The following is a 16,793-nucleotide window of genomic DNA, read 5'->3' on the forward strand; positions in this document are numbered from 1 at the left end:
GAAGAAAAATACAAAACAACAATTAAAACAGAAGAAGAGAACTGGGAGACAAAGATACAAGAGCAAAAACTGAGAAGAGAAAAAGATCTTCAAGAGATCGAAGAAAAATACAAAACAGAACAAGTGAAATGGGAGACAAAGACAAAAGAGCAAAGACTGAGAAGAGAAGAAGAACTTCGAGAGATCGAAGAAAAATACAAAACGGAACAAGAGAACTGGGAGACAAAGATACAAGAGCAAAGACTGAGAAGAGAAAAAGAACTTCGAGATATAGAAGAAAAATACAAAATAATAATAAAAACAGAACAAGAGAACTGGGAGACATGAAAAAAGAAGAAGAAACTGAGAAGAGAGAAGAAGAACTTCGAGATATAGAAGAAAAATACAAAATAATAATAAAAACAGAACAAGAGAACTGGGAGACAAAGATACAAGAACAAAGACTGAGAAGAGAAGAAGAACTTCGAGATATAGAAGAAAAATAACAAATCAGAAGAAGAGAACTGGGAGACAAAGATACAAAAGAAAAGACTGAGAAGAGGAGAAGAAAAGCTTCGAGAGATTGAAGAAAAATACAAAACAGAACTAGAGAACTGGGAAACAAAGATACAAGAACAAAGACTGAGAAGAGAAGAAGAACTTCGAGAGATCGAAGAAAAATACAAAATAATAATGAAAACAGAACAAGAGAACTGGGAGACAAAGACACAAGAGCAAAGACTGAGAAGAGAAGAAAGAACTTCAAGAGATCGAAGAAAAAATACAAAACAATAATGAAAACAGAACAAGAGAACTGGGAGACAAAGATACAAGAGCAAAAACTGAGAAGAGAAAAAGATCTTCAAGAGATCGAAGAAAAATACAAAACAGAACAAGTGAAATGGGAGACAAAGACAAAAGAGCAAAGACTGAGAAGAGAAGAAGAACTTCGAGAGATTGAAGAAAAATACAAAACAATAATGAAAACAGAAGAAGAGAACTGGGAGACAAAGATACGAGAGCAAAGACTGAGAAAAAAAAAAAAATCTTCAAGAGATCGAAGAAAAATACAAAACAGAACAAGAGAACTGGGAGACAAAGATACAAGAGCAAAGACTGAGAAGAGAAGAAGAACTTCGAGAGATCGAAGAAAAATACAAAACAGAACATACTGCCTTATCTTATCTTATCTTCAAGAGATCGAAGAAAAATACAAAACAGATCTTCAAGAGATCGAAGAAAAATACAAAACAGAACAAGAGAACTGGGAGACAAAGATACAAGAACAAAGATTGAGAAGAGAAGAAGAACTTCGAGAGATCGAAGAAAAATACAAAATAATAATGAAAACAGAACAAGAGAACTGGGAGACAAAGACACAAGAGCAAAGACAGAGAAGAGAAGAAGAACTTCGAGAGATCGAAGAAAAATACAAAATAATAATAAAAACAGAAGAAGAGAACTGGGAGACAAAGATACAAGAGCAAAGACAGAGAAGAGAAAAAGAACTTCGAGAGATTGAAGAAAAATACAAAACAGAACAAGAGAACTGTGAAACAAAGATACAAGAACAAAGACTGAGAAGAGAAGAAGAACTTCGAGAGATTGAAGAAAAATACAAAACAATAATGAAAACAGAAGAAGAGAACTGGGAGACAAAGATACGAGAGCAAAGACTGAGAAGAGAAAAAGATCTTCAAGAGCTCGAAGAAAAATACAAAATAGAACAAGAGAACTGGGAGACAAAGATACAAGAGCAAAGACTGAGAAGAGAAAAAGAACTTCGAGAGATTGAAGAAAAATACAAAACAACAATTAAAACAGAAGAAGAGAACTGGGAGACAAAGATACAAGAGCAAAGACTGAGGAGAAGAAGAACTTCGAGAGATTGAAGAAAAATACAAAAACAGAACAAGAGAACTGGGAGACAAAGACAGAAGAACAAAGACTGAGAAGAGAAAAAGAACTTCGAGAGATTGAAGAAAAATACAAAACAACAATTAAAACAGAAGAAGAGAACTGGGAGACAAAGACACAAGAGCAAAGACTGAGAAAAGAAGAAGAACTTCGAGAGATTGAAGAAAAATACAAAACAACAATTAAAACAGAAGAAGAGAACTGGGAGAAAAAGATACAAGAGCAAAGACTGAGAAGAGAAAAAGAACTTCGAGAGATTGAAGAAAAATACAAAACAGAACAAGAGAACTGGGAGACAAAGACACAAGAACAAAGACTGAGAAGAGAAGAAGAACTTCGAGAGATTGAAGAAAAATACAAAACAACAATGAAAACAGAAGAAGAGAACTGGGAGACAAAGACACAAGAGCAAAGACTGAAAAGAGAAGAAGAACTTCGAGAGATTGAAGAAAAATACAAAACAGAACAAGAGAACTGGGAGACAAAGAAACAAGAACAAAGACTGAGAAGAGAAAAAGAACTTCGAGAGATTGAAGAAAAATACAAAACAACAATTAAAACAGAAGAAGAGAACTGGGAGACAAAGATACAAGAGCAAAGACTGAGAAAAGAAGAAGAACTTCGAGAGATTGAAGAAAAAAAAAATACAAAACAACAATTAAAACAGAAGAAGAGAACTGGGAGAAAAAGATACAAGAGCAAAGACTGAGAAGAGAAAAAGAACTTCGAGAGATTGAAGAAAAATACAAAACAGAACAAGAGAACTGGGAGACAAAGACAAAAGAGCAAAGACTGAGAAGAGAAGAAGAACTTCGAGAGGTTGAAGAAAAATACAAAACAACAATGAAAACAGAAGAAGAGAACTGGGAGACAAAGACACAAGAGCAAAGACTGAGAAGAGAAAAAGAACTTCGAGAGATTGAAGAAAAATACAAAACAACAATTAAAACAGAAGAAGAGAACTGGGAGACAAAGATACAAGAGCAAAGACTGAGAAAAGAAGAAGAACTTCGAGAGATTGAAGAAAAATACAAAACAGAACAAGAGAACTGGGAGACAAAGACAGAAGAACAAAGACTGAGAAGAGAAAAAGAACTTCAAGAGACTGAAGAAAAATACAAAACAATAATTAAAACAGAAGAAGACAACTGGGAGAAAAAGATACAAGAGCAAAGACTGAGAAGAGAAAAAGAACGTCAAGAGACTGAAGAAAAATACAAAACAATAATTAAAACAGAAGAAGAGAACTGGGAGAAAAAGATACAAGAGCAAAGACAGAGAAGAGAAAAAGAACTTCGAGAGATTGAAGAAGAAAACAAGAAAAATACAAGACAGAACAAGTGAACTGGGAGACAAAGATACAAGAACAAAGACAGAGAAGAGAAGAAGAACTTCAAGAGATCGAAGAAAAATACAAAACAACAATGAAAACAGAAGAAGAGAACTGGGAGACAAAGATACAAGAACAAAGACTGAGAAGAGAAGAAGAACTTCGAGAGATAGAAGAAAAAATACAAAACAGAACAAGAGAACTGGGAGAAAAAAGACAGAAGAACAAAGACTGAGAAGAGAAGAAGAACTTCGAGAGATTGAAGAAAAATACAAAACAACAATGAAAACAGAAGAAGAGAACTGGGAGACAAAGATACAAGAGCAAAGACTGAGAAGAGAAAAAGAACTACGAGAGATTGAAGAAGAATACAAATCAGAAGAAGAGAACTGGGCGAAAAAGATACGAGAGAAAAGACTGAGAAGAGAAAAAGATCTTCGAAACAAGAGAACTGGGAGACAAAACAGAAGAAGAGAACTGGGAGACAAAGATAAAAGAGCAAAGACTGAGAAGAGAAGAAGAACTTCAAGAGATCGAAGAAAAATACAAAACAACAATGAAAACAGAACAAGAGAACTGGGAGACAAATATACAAGAGCAAGAGACTGAGAAGAGAAAAAAAAGAACTTCGAGAGATTGAAGAAAAATACAAAACAGAACAAGAGAACTGGGAGACAAAGACAGAAGAACAAAGACTGAGAAGAGAAAAAGAACTTCGAGAGATTGAAGAAAAATACAAAACAACAATGAAAACAGAAGAAGAGAACTGGGAGACAAAGATACAAGAACAAAGACTGAGAAGAGAAGAAGAACTTCGAGATATAGAAGCAAAATACAAAATAATAATGAAAACAGAACAAGAGAACTGGGAGACAAAGACACAAGAGCAAAGACTGAGAAGAGAAAAAGATCTTCGAGAGATTGAAGAAGAATACAAATCAGAACAAGAGAACTGGGAGACAAAGATACAAGAGCAAAGACTGAGAAGAGAAGAAGAACTTCGAGAGATTGAAGAAAAATACAAAACAGAACAAAAGAACTGGGAGACAAAGATACAAGAACAAAGACTGAGAAGAGAAGAAGAACTTCGAGAGGTTGAAGAAAAATACAAAACAACAATTAAAAAAGAAGAAGAGAACTGGGAGACAAAGATACAAGAGCAAAGACTGAAAAGAGAAAAAGAACTTCGAGAGATTGAAGAAAAATACAAAACAGAACAAGAGAACTGGGAGACAAAGATACAAGAGCAAAGACTGAGAAGAGAAGAAGAACTTCGAGAGATTGAAGAAAAATACAAAACAGAACAAGAGAACTGGGAGACAAAGATACAAGAACAAAGACTGAGAAGAGAAAAAGATATTCAAGAGATTGAAGAAAAATACAAAACAGAACAGAGAACTGGGAGACAAAGATACAAGAACAAAGACTGAGAAGAGAAGAAGAACTTCGAGAGATCGAAGAAAAATACAAAACAGAACAAGAGAACTGGGAGACAAAGATACAAGAACAAAGACTGAGAAGAGAAGAAGACTTTGAGAAAAGGATGGAGAAAGAACAAAAAATGTGGGATGAATATTATCAGAATCTTAAAAAAGAGAGAGATGAATTTAAAAAACAGACAGAGATATTGGAAAGAGAGAAAGGATGTCTTCAGGTCAAACATGAATCAGAAATGGAAAAAATGAGAATGATGATGGAGGAAGAAAGACAGAATCACAACACAGAGAGGAAGAGGAGAGAGAAAGCATTTACTGAAAATGAAAAACAATACAGAAATAAGATAAAAGAAAAAGAGGAGCAAATTCAGAAACGTCATGAGGAAATGCTAAAACAAATGCAAGACAATGAGAGGCGGAAGAGGGAGAAAGAAAAACAAGATTGGATAAAACAACATGAGAAACTCACACAAGAAATCCAGCATGAAAAATCTCTGAAAGAACAGCAATGTAAAACGTATGAAGACAAAATTAAATTAATAGAACAGCAGAAGCAAGATGAACTAATGAGACTACAACCAGTGGACTGTGAAGAAGAGAGACAAAAAGACTGGGAGAGCATTAAAATGTGCTGCTCCCAAACCATCTATTCTCTAAAGGTAAGTAATCAATGAAAATCATGTCAAGGGTATTTGGAGCCCTGATAATTAGTACATTTGAGTACACCCTACAGTATCGGGGCTGATATATCATGTATATGTGAACTCCTCAAATTATCTCATACTATCCCTAAAAGGTTCCACAAACAAACTGTATTCAGACCCCCTCAGAGGTGATCTGAGTAACGTTCATTTAAGGGTACTTTGTGGTTTGACTGAGTCCATTTACATTTTGAACATTAATTGGGTTCACCTAAACCACTTTTCCACTGTTGGGCCAAATGGTTCTAAGAATGGTAAAGAATAGTTCCAGTTGTGTTTTTCACTTAAGCTCAGTTCTGCAGCGTGCTGGGAGAATACATGCAGCAAAGTTTCCACTCAGGATTGGCCACTTGTTTGATGTCTGGCTACTAGTTTCTCTCTGTAGCTGAATAACCCTGTTGAAAAAGACAGCATATACTGGTTACGTATGTTTTGAAGCATGGCAACTGGTTTAAGCTGGTTATGTGCTCAGCTCAGGACCAGCTCATAACCATTTTATAACCAGCTCAAACCAGCTGCTATGCGTCAAAACATACTTAACCAGCATATGCTGTTTTTTTTTTGTCACAGATGCATGCTATTTGAGTAAAGAAAACAAAAATATCTGGTCATCCTCCATGACTCGCCACTATTTAAATCTCATACTGTATGTAAACACTTGTGTTAGCAAGGCAATGACTGATGCATTGGTATTACAAGATCTGTTAGCAACCCCACAGTGGAAAAGAAACAATATCCGTGCCGCCTGGGGCAGATTGGCACAGAATGGAGTGGTTAAGACATGGGTCGGCAACCCACGGCTCTTTTATCCCTCTGTGTACAATACCCGTAGCATGTATCCACAATACTTTTAATAAAACCATCAAACCAATATATCTAAACTCTTCCCATGCACTTTTTTTCTCGGGCAAGTGAGTTCACGTAGAGGTCAATGTAAATAAATCTTGATTTTAATTAAAAGAAACAATATAGTCACTTCGTTTTGGATAAATTTTATTCTTATTCAAAACAATGTGAACATCACGGAGCGCTGAACACTCTCATGTGCTGTATGTTACATTCATACTCGAAGCCAGAGGCCGATCTCGTACAGAAAATCCCAAACGGACTCATATGATAGAAGTAACTTTTTTAACTATATAACTTTTTATATAGAAGTAAAGTAATACTGTAGCTAAGCAGAATAACAATCATAAACCTGCTGACTGAGGACAATGGCGAATGATTTGCAGATTCTCAGCACCACTGACAAACATCTAATCTTGTAAAATGTGTTGTAGCCTACTGCCTCTCCAAATCTAAAAAGTATGTGCGATCGTGAATCTCGAAAGTAATACTAAAATTGATTGTGCATTCAAAAGTAGTTTAGTGGCTCCCTGATGCCCGCAATTTATATACAGCATAATTACCCAATGATAAAACTGCGAGAGAAATTATTAGAATATGTATTTTCTTCCCATCTCGTATTTATTCCCTTTAGGGGTTCCTTATGTTATTTTCTATTCAGCCTGCGGAGGGTATGGAGGGAGGGGTGACTCACGATGTCAGCTCAACATCCTGATGGCATCGTCTATTGGCCCAACCCTATTTTTAAAGTCTTTTATATGAATGATACAGTGGTAATTGTCATAGCATTAATTTCAGTACAGAAACTATAAAATATATTTTGTTATTTTTCTGTGATAAAAATGGAAAAAAGTCTTTGTATTATATAAACTATAATACTGATTATACAGTCATAGCCATAAAATTGTCACTAGTAAAATATATATATCAAAAATATTATAGAAGACAAATGATTGGTTATTGTCCCGCAGAGTTTTTAGTTCTTAACCAATAAAAAGTAAGAAAAAGGTTTTTTTTTTTTTTTGTCAATTTTATAAATAATGAGGCATGTTATTATTATTATTATTACTACCTATTTATTATTATTATTATTATTTATTATTATTTATTACTATTTATTATTACATTTATAAATTTCTGTCCCCCTCACTTCTGAAATGATTGCTACTCCCCTGCCCTGTAACATAACTGAATATAACACTTTAGCTATATGCCGTGTTATCCTTATATGGGGATCAAATATTTTGTGGCTCCACGTGAATTTTATTGGGTGGGAAAAGGGCCAAAATGGCTCTTTTGGCAATGAAGGATGCAGACCCCTGGGTTAAGCAATGAGTAGTTCGACCTTTAAAATGTACTATATCTGAAACTACCATTAAAAGCTTAGTATTTGCATCTGACTGTGTTCATGTATCTATTTACAGAGAGATGAAACTGGCCAAAACCAAAAGCTTGGACCAAAAAACAATGAACAGCTAAACAAACTTTACCATAGACTAGATCTGACAAAAAGGCATCAAAATAAAATGAGAACAGAAGACATTCTTGAAATCAAGTCTACACTTCAGTCCCAGGAGCCACAGCAAGAGACTGAACTTGTAAACTCATTTCTACAAAAGCTGATGAACATGAACTACAGCGCAAGATACACTGTCATAAAACACAGAAAAAAAGACAGTAAGGAAGACTACAATCATGATATTCACCCAATGGATGTTCAGATGGCCGCGCTTCATTGTGCTGATGGTTTCCTGAAGCAGCTGATGGTGACTAAACTCTCACAGTGTCAGTATGCACTGCCTCTGCTTGTTCCTAATCCATTCACCCAACGGATTGAGTTTCCTCTCTGGACATTCAGACAAATCAACAAGAGCTGGAAGATGAAGAACAGCAACAATGAGATCATCAGTCAGTCGGTCTACAAGGCTGAGACTCCAATGGTGTCTTTCTTCAGGTTTGGCTCTGTGTCTTCATCTAAGTCTCAGCTGATGAACAGCCTCATCAATGAGAAACACAACACGTTCTTCCACAGGAACTGCTCAGGCAGCAGCAGAACCAGATTACTGATGGATGGAGTGGTGGAGATCGCCTGGTACTGTCCTTCTGGGAAACAGACAGATGCATTTGATGACTGTGTTGCTTTCTGTAATCTTCATGGTGATGCAGGAGCCAATGAGAAACAATATGAGATTTTGACCAGTATGGCTTCAGTAAATGTCCTCTTCTTACCTGATTTTGGACAGAAGAACCAGTACAAGGGTTTGGTGAGATCACTCTTCAGATCTCCTCAGCCTCTCATTTGTCTGCTGACTGACAATAACTGTGATAAAACTGAACTTGGGAACGAAAAATTCATATTCGGTCTTTTGAACAAAAACCAATCTGATGTATCTGAGCAAATAAGAGAGACTATTAGACGGACTCTGACTGAGCAGAAAAAGACTTTCAAGCTTGAAGATGTGGCCAAACATAGAGGAATCAGAGTAGATGAGGATGATCCAGAGTGTCAGAGAGGAAAACAGGCAGCAGTTCAGATCATGAGTTTACTGAGAGGAAAAGATCCATCAACAGTGAAAGAAACAATCCTGCCCTGTCAGGGCAAACTGTGGCATGACTGGTGTGAAATGAACAAAAAGCTGCATCATCTACAAGGAGAAAATCTAGAGGAAGATAAAAGTACCAAACAGAAGAACATGAGAGAAGTAAGAGAAAAACAGATGAACCAAGGACTGAGTGAGTTTATGAGGAAATTTATTGAAACAATGAAATCACAGAAAGACGATGAAAAAAAGTATTTCCTCAGATGGATGATGAACCTGTTGAATGACTTCACTTCAGAGAACCTTTGTGGACTTCATAAGGTCTATTCTGTGAAATGGCATGAAGTCTCAGCATTGAAAAAGATGCCTGACAATCTAGATCAACTGCAGACTGAACAAACAAACCTGGAAAATATCTCAGAGCAAATGAACAGGGCAAGTTTTGGCTTGGAGCACATCCTGAGAGAGTTTGGTCAGATCTATGAATCATGGTCATCTGTGAAGAAGATCAAGGAAGGTCTGCAGTTTGACTTCTGTTCTCTCCCGAGTCTTGCAGCAGAGATGATGATCTCTGGATTCCCCATGGAGCTGATGGATGGAGATGCTGCTCATGTTCCTCTCTCCTGGGTCACTGCTGTTCTAGATCAACTTGTTAAAAAACTGGGAGAACAGACCAGAATCTTTGTGCTGTCAATTTTAGGGATTCAGAGCTCTGGGAAATCCACCATGCTGAATGCCATGTTTGGAGTTCAGTTTGCGGTCAGTGCTGGCAGATGCACAAGAGGAGCTTTCATGCAGCTGCTCAAAGTGTCAGAAGAGATGAAAACAGAGCTAAAGTTTGACTATATTTTAGTTGTTGATACTGAGGGACTTCGTGCACCAGAACTGTCTGGAAGGTCAACAACACATCGTGACAATGAAATGGCAACATTTGTTGTTGGTCTTGGAAATATGACCCTGATCAATATATTTGGAGAAAACCCATCTGAGATGCAGGACATTCTTCAGATTGTTGTTCAGGCCTTCATGAGGATGAATAAAATCAGACTGAATCCAAGCTGCATGTTTGTGCATCAAAATGTCTCAGATATTGCAGCTGGAGAGAAAAACATGGAGGGAAGGAGAAGACTGCTGGAGAAACTGGATGATATGACAAAACTCGCTGCTAGAGAGGAAGATTTTGATGCAGAACGATTCAGTGATGTGATTGCGTTTGATGTTGAAAAAGATGTGAAGTATTTTGCTCAGCTCTGGGAGGGCAGTCCACCCATGGCTCCAACAAACCCAAACTACTGCGAGAACATTCTAGAACTGAAGCAAACTATTATAACACATGCTTCAAAATCAGATGGAGTTATGCTGACCCACCTAAGAGACCGTATTCAAGATCTCTGGGAGGCTTTACTCAATGAACAGTTTGTGTTCAGCTTCAAAAATTCCCTGGAAATCGCAACATACAAGAAACTAGAGACAGAATACAGCAAGTGGGCCTGGAGTCTTCGAAGCGCTATGCTGGAAATCGAAAACAAGCTTCACAACAAAATAGAAAATAAAGTAATTCATGACATTGAAGAAACTGATCTTCAAACAGAACTAAATGCTAAAAGCGAAGAAGTGGAAAAGACAATGTCTGAATTCTTGGAGAAAGACAGAGATGCAGGTATACTGAAGCAGTGGAAAGCTTCATTTGAGATAAAAATCATAGAGCTTCAAGAAAACATTGTGAGGGAAACTAAGAGGAAATTAAATGTGGTTCTTAAGCAACGTGAACTGAAGAAAACGATGGATACTAAGAAGACACATCATGAAAACACTCTTTTGGAAAATAGCAAAAAACTTGCCTTGAAATTTAAAAATCAAGCAACTGAAGAAAATATAATGAAACAAGAGTTTGATTCCTTTTGGAAAAAGCAGATGAAGGAGATCATCAGAGAACCTTCTTCACTCAAAAATATTGACATATTCGTTGATGCGAAAAAGCACCTCAGTAAAATCTACCCAAGTCTACTTTTGGACTCTTTGAAAGAAAACAGTAAGCAAGTTGATATGATCCATTTGCCAAGCTATTCAGAATACGTGAAGTTAAAGAAATTCACTGGACATACAGCAATCCTACAGTATACCTACAATAAAGCTAAAGAGAAGTTTGGTCATGCTTTATCTAAAGAGGATGAAGTCCAGATAAGATCTTTAATCACAGAAATTACTGAGCACACAGATAAAATGATTCAGTCATATAACTTGGCAAAGATGGGCTACAACATCATACATAAAGGCAAGATTAACAAATAATATAAAATCAACAAAAAACAGAAAAATAAGATCAACAAAAAATTAAATATGTATCAATAGTTAACACATTCAGAAAAACAAACAATACATCTTAACAAAAAAAGACATTTACAGATCAATACAAAATCTTCAGGGAAACCAATGATCCTGTTCTCTATTTTGAGAGGAAAAGTAAAGAGTACTACAGAATTTTCCAGAAATACTGTCAAGGAGCTTCATCAACTGCTATTTTTGGTGACATTGTTTGTAATAAACTCAAAGATCCCATTCAGCAGAATGTCTACAAAAAAACTGCCAGAGATTTAGCAGATGAAATGAGGACAAACTGTGAATCACTGAATGGGAACCGATCAAATCTGGAGAAACACATCCTGAGGACACTGGCAGAAAATCAGGACTTCAACGCATACATGACCTACATTAACAATCCTAAAGAACACTTCAAGAATTTCATCAGAGATGAAGTCAGTCACTACATCACTGAAAGATTTGAAGATAGTGTTCGACCCAAGATGAAAAACAACATTAAACTGCTGCAGCAACAGATCATGAGTGCAGCACATGAATCCAGCAAACATGTCAAAGAGATCAATGGAAATACTGAATCATGGTTGCTTCATTTCACTCAACAGCTCTCAGGTGTGCTGGTATTCTCTGTGAAAGACCTCACTGGAGTGAATCATGATGATGTTGAAGTCAGATTCCTAGAAGATGTGATAAAGAAAGAACTTCCTTCTATTATGTTTGACATAATCAGTAAATTTAGCACAGAAACGTTTCCAGTAAAGCTGGAACACAAATACAGACCAGATGAGATTCTGATTGATCACCTCTGTCAGTGCTGTTGGGTTCAGTGTCCTTTCTGTGCAGCCATCTGCACCAACACAATAGAGAACCATGATGAAGATCACAGTGTGCCTTTCCATCGTAATAATGGACTGAATGGGTGGTTTTACAGAGGAACAACAAACCTAGCTATCAACATCTGCACATCAGCAGTAGCCAGTAATGGATCTTTTTATCCAAATAGCTCAGATGATACAGTTCCGTGGAAGGAATACAGAAAAGGAGGTCCTAAATATGCTTCATGGAGCATCACCCCAGATCTCTCTGATCTGCCGTACTGGAAAAAACCTTTCACCAGATACCAAACATACCAGAAAAATTAATAAGAAGGTACCTACGAGGGGAGCGGCAAGATACCAGATGAATGGAGAGAATACTCTGAAGAGGAAGCTATTGAGAGTCTGAATAAATACATTTAAGGAACAATTATCAAAGACAGTTGAAATAAATATAAATTCCACTCTGTTCAGAAACAAGTCACTATGAGAAATGCAAGTTACTATTCTAAACATGACCAGAAGCATGCAAAGTTCAATATTGGACTTATAAGACTCATGATTTAGGGAGAATTACAATCAAACAACATCCCGCACTGGAGTTCACATGAACCGAACCCCAGCCCACCTTTTCAAGCAAAGTTGGCGGTGAATACTGAGTTAAGAAGAATACATTCACACCAAATGAACAACAGAGAAAAGCTCTAGTGTGAAAGCACATGTTGTAAGAAATGCTGTTTGCCTGGTTTAGACTAAAACAGAAATGTTAAAATGCTATTTGCCTGTTTTGGAAAGTGCCTGCAAGACTTAGGTACATTGTTTATTATGTAGAATATAAACAAAAGGTGTAAAAGTTATTATGATGGAAGATATATAACAAATTAGTTATATAAAAAAACAACAAACAGCATAAAAAGCACTGGTTTCTGTGATTTAGCTTAACAAAAAAAGAATTTTACAGTTACAATTGCCTAGGATTTATGTTGGTTTAAATCACTTATTTCAATAAATATAGTAACAAAAAAAGAATTTTACAGTTACAATTGCCTAAGATTTATGTTGGTTTAAATCACTTATTTCAATAAATTGGTTAATTTGGGTGTTTATTGTCATCTGTGTTTCATTCAGAGATCCTGTATGATGAACGGTGACAAATATTAATTATAATCGATTATGATGATGAGCTTCCTGCAGTTTTGCACCTAAAAAACAAAGTACAGTGACGACAGACAAAACAAGAAATAAAACTAAACAACAACAAAACTTAATCAAAAATAAAAAATCTCCACCAAAAAGAGGATGTTTCCCCCTGAAAAGAGGATGCAGGTTTTAATAAAATATATGATAAGGCTAAACCAAAATTGTTTCAAAACTTTGTAAACATAAACAAACATTCATTTACATACTCAAAAAATATATAAAAATAATAAAAAAAAATTATAAAAAAATTGTAACAAAAATTTTCAAACAATCATTTACTTATTCTCAAGTTGTTTCAAAACTTTGTAAACATAAAATAAGATATTTTGAAAATGTGGACAAACAAAAGAAAACAATCCCTTCAGCAGAATAAGTAAATACAGGAAAACTATTGATTACCCACATTCAAAACATTGTGTTCAGCAGAATAAGTAAATACAGGATTAGAACTTGAGGGTATATAATTGATAACAGAATTTTCATTTTTGGGTGAATTATCCCTGTTTTTTAAAAAAGTTAACCATTCTTTTATGTCTGTTACATGTCAAAATAAATTTCACTGAATAAATTTTCATTTAATAAATAAATTATTAATTTATTAATTTTATTTTTATGTGGCACATCTAGTCCTCTTTAGTGGTTTGTAGTATTACAGCACTACCAGGAAAGTGTAGGTGAGTGAAACAATGCACACAAATGTAAATATAAATGGAAATCTGACCCTCTTTTGATGAAAGATATGTTGCAGTGTTTCAGGCTAATCAGCAACACAGTTAATGTTATTTTTTTATGCTAACATTTTTGCAAGATAATTAGTAAATCACCACAGGATGGCAATGTTTGACCATTCTTATGCTCTCAAAAATCTGTCAGGTGTAATCTTCTGCTTTTAGTCACCTTTAGAAGTTTGCCTGATTATGAGATATAACATACAAGACAAGCTGTTTAGAATACAAAAACACCACAAATATAAAGCACATATATTTCATATAAAATGAAATGCTTTTAATATGCAATATAAAAAACAATAGATACAATCAGGGCTTAAATTGGGGCGGGGCCGTCCGGGGGTTCATAACTAAACCATTGCACACTGCCAGCATCTAGAATGATTTTGATCAGCATTTTAGTGTTCATAACTAAACAGAGGGGCTCTCTCAACTTTTTATATTTTACAGTTTGTCAACTGATGTAATTGTTAGTTGTTACAATATAAGTACAATATAATTGTATAATAAATCATAATTGATTTTTTACGCTTTGCAAACACGTGTGCACCACCTTAATATTATCACATCACATCCAACAAATGAAAAATCTTTTCTCAACCTTAATATTCTTGGAAGCACATCTCATTCATATTCCATGCTAGTGTGACGTTTGTGGGGGGTGGGTTGCTGAGGAGAAGGAAGTTCATAGATATGTAAATGTAGATTCCTCATTACAAACTGTTTCCAATAGCCGTCCGCCTTGTAGGACCCTGAGCACTTCAGAAGTTGTAACAACAAATCATATAAAACATATCGAATAAATCATAAAAAACAACCAAATTCAAAGAAAATAAAATCAAATAAATACATGTATTTGCAATGGACATAAGCAGATGATTTTTGTTGTATTTATTTTGTTGTGATTAATGTTAGATGCGAACGAGGTATCTAGGTATAAGTATCTATGTCCCAAAGTTCCAGCGAATTTGACGCTATTTACTGTACAAGCCATGTGGTTAGGGGAATTCACTTGGGTGATAGACTAGGATCAATCAGGTCAATAGGATAATAAAACAATTTCAGATTGTTTCATCCCAAAATAGCCTACTGAAGATGATATTCTTCATTCTAGTGTCGTGTTGGATTGGTAAGGTTACTCTCACACCGCCAGCTAGAGTCAGTGCTTCAAGCCACTCTTGAACAACAGACAGCGTCAGAAGCTTCTCGCTTCAAAAAGGACTGGACTACTGCTGAGTGGTCCAAAGTTATGTTCTCTGATGAAAGTAAATTTTGCATTTCCTTTGCAAATCAGGGTCCCAGAGTCTGGAGGAAGAGAGGAGAGGCACACAATCCACATTGCTTGAGGTCCAGTGTAAAGTTTCCACAGTCCGTGATGGTTTGGGGTGCCATATCATCTGCTGGTGTTGGTCCACTGTGTTTTCTGAGGTCCAAGGTCAACGCAGCCATATACCAGGAAGTTTTAGAGCACTTTATGCTTCCTGCTGCTGACCAACTTTATGGAGATGCAGATTTCATTTTCCAACAGGGACTTGGCACCTGCACACAGTGCCAAAGCTACCAGTAACTGGTTTAAGGAGCATGGTATCCCTGTACTTAATTGGCCAGCAAACTCACCTGACCTTAACCCCATAGAAAATCTATGGGGTATTGTCAAGAGGAAGATGCGATATGCCAGACCCAAGAATGCAGAAGAGCTGAAGGCCACTGTCAGAGCAACCTGGGCTCTCATAACACCTGAGCAGTGCCACAGACTGATCGACACCATGCCACGCCGCATTGCTGCAGTAATTCAGGCAAAAGGAGCCCCAACTAAGTATTGAGTGCTGTACATGCTCATATTTTTCATGTTCATACTTTTCAGTCGGCCCAAGATTTCTAAAAATCCTTTCTTTGTATTGGTCCTAAGTAATATTCTAATTTTCTGAGATACTGAATTTGGGATTTTCCTCAGCTGTCAGTTATAATCATCAAAATTAAAAGAAATAAACATTTGAAATATATCAGTCTGTGTTGTAATGAATGAATATAATATACAAGTTTCACTTTTTGAATGGAATTAGTGAAATAAATCAACTTTTTTTTTAAAAAAAAAAGAAAGAATGTAGATGTTTATGCATATTTAACAATAGAAGGAAAATAATTAAGCAAGTTATGATTTAATCAATGACTGAACTCCAGGGACCTATGGGCAGGGTTGCCAGGTTTTTACAAAAAAAAAAAAAAAACTCTCCAAATTGCTACTCAAAGCCAAATTGCGGTATTAAAAAACGTAATTAGCAGATGTGACAAAATATAGAAAAGAAAATACTTAGAATCTGTCACATGTTGCTTCGTAAATTCCTGTAATGTTGCGTCATGAGGAGATGTGCTTGGGTGCGGATGTGACAACAGTTAGCAACTATCATACAGTAGCTACTTCTGGTAAAGTTATGTTGTTTTGTACAATACATTACGCAATGTTTATACAGCAATATATAGCGCAATAAAAGGCAATGTATAACTGTAATTGTTAACGAGAAAAGAAAAGATGGTCAAGACAAATTTGTTGATGTAGACCTGACAATTTTTTAACCGATTGATATCTGGATTGCTGTATGGAGTGATCAAACATCTTTAACTTTTGAGGGCTTACAAAAAACACAAACTCACTTAAACCCAAATAAAATAATCATATTATAAACACCGGTTTTTAATCTTTTAAATTCCACGGACACCCAAATAAGATCATCATGTGAGGGACCCCAATCCTGAAATTCACAAGATATACAAGAACATTGTTTTATATTCAATATATTCATTTAATTTTATATTTAATATTTACATTTACATATAAGTCATTTTTATTTCGTTATAATATTTTAATTATTCCTTTAATTTATTTACATTAAAAGAATTCCTTTTTTTTTTTTTTTTACATTATTTTACATTGCTTTTCTCTAAATTTTTCCAAGTTTCCCCTAGAACTCTTCCCTTGTGCAT

The 16,793-nt window shown here is 35.6% G+C and overlaps 2 protein-coding genes across 2 annotated transcripts; both read left to right on the forward strand.

Annotated features, from left to right (window-relative positions):
- The first annotated feature begins 4,586 nt into the window (after nt 1-4,586).
- On the forward strand, nt 4,587-11,041 carry LOC109056045 (interferon-induced very large GTPase 1-like). Its single transcript, XM_042750534.1, has 2 exons — nt 4,587-5,321; nt 7,634-11,041. The coding sequence occupies exons 1-2, from the start codon at nt 4,770-4,772 to the stop codon at nt 11,039-11,041; spliced, it is 3,960 nt and encodes a 1,319-aa protein (XP_042606468.1). The 5' UTR covers nt 4,587-4,769.
- A 103-nt stretch (nt 11,042-11,144) lies between these two features.
- LOC122141890 (interferon-induced very large GTPase 1-like) lies at nt 11,145-12,210 on the forward strand. Its single transcript, XM_042750535.1, has one exon. It carries the CDS (start codon nt 11,356-11,358, stop codon nt 12,208-12,210), a length of 855 nt encoding a protein of 284 aa, XP_042606469.1. The 5' UTR covers nt 11,145-11,355.
- Nucleotides 12,211-16,793: the final 4,583 nt, after the last annotated feature.

Source organism: Cyprinus carpio, chromosome B23, assembly GCF_018340385.1.
Source record: "Cyprinus carpio isolate SPL01 chromosome B23, ASM1834038v1, whole genome shotgun sequence".
Classification (NCBI taxonomy): Eukaryota; Metazoa; Chordata; class Actinopteri; order Cypriniformes; family Cyprinidae; genus Cyprinus; species Cyprinus carpio.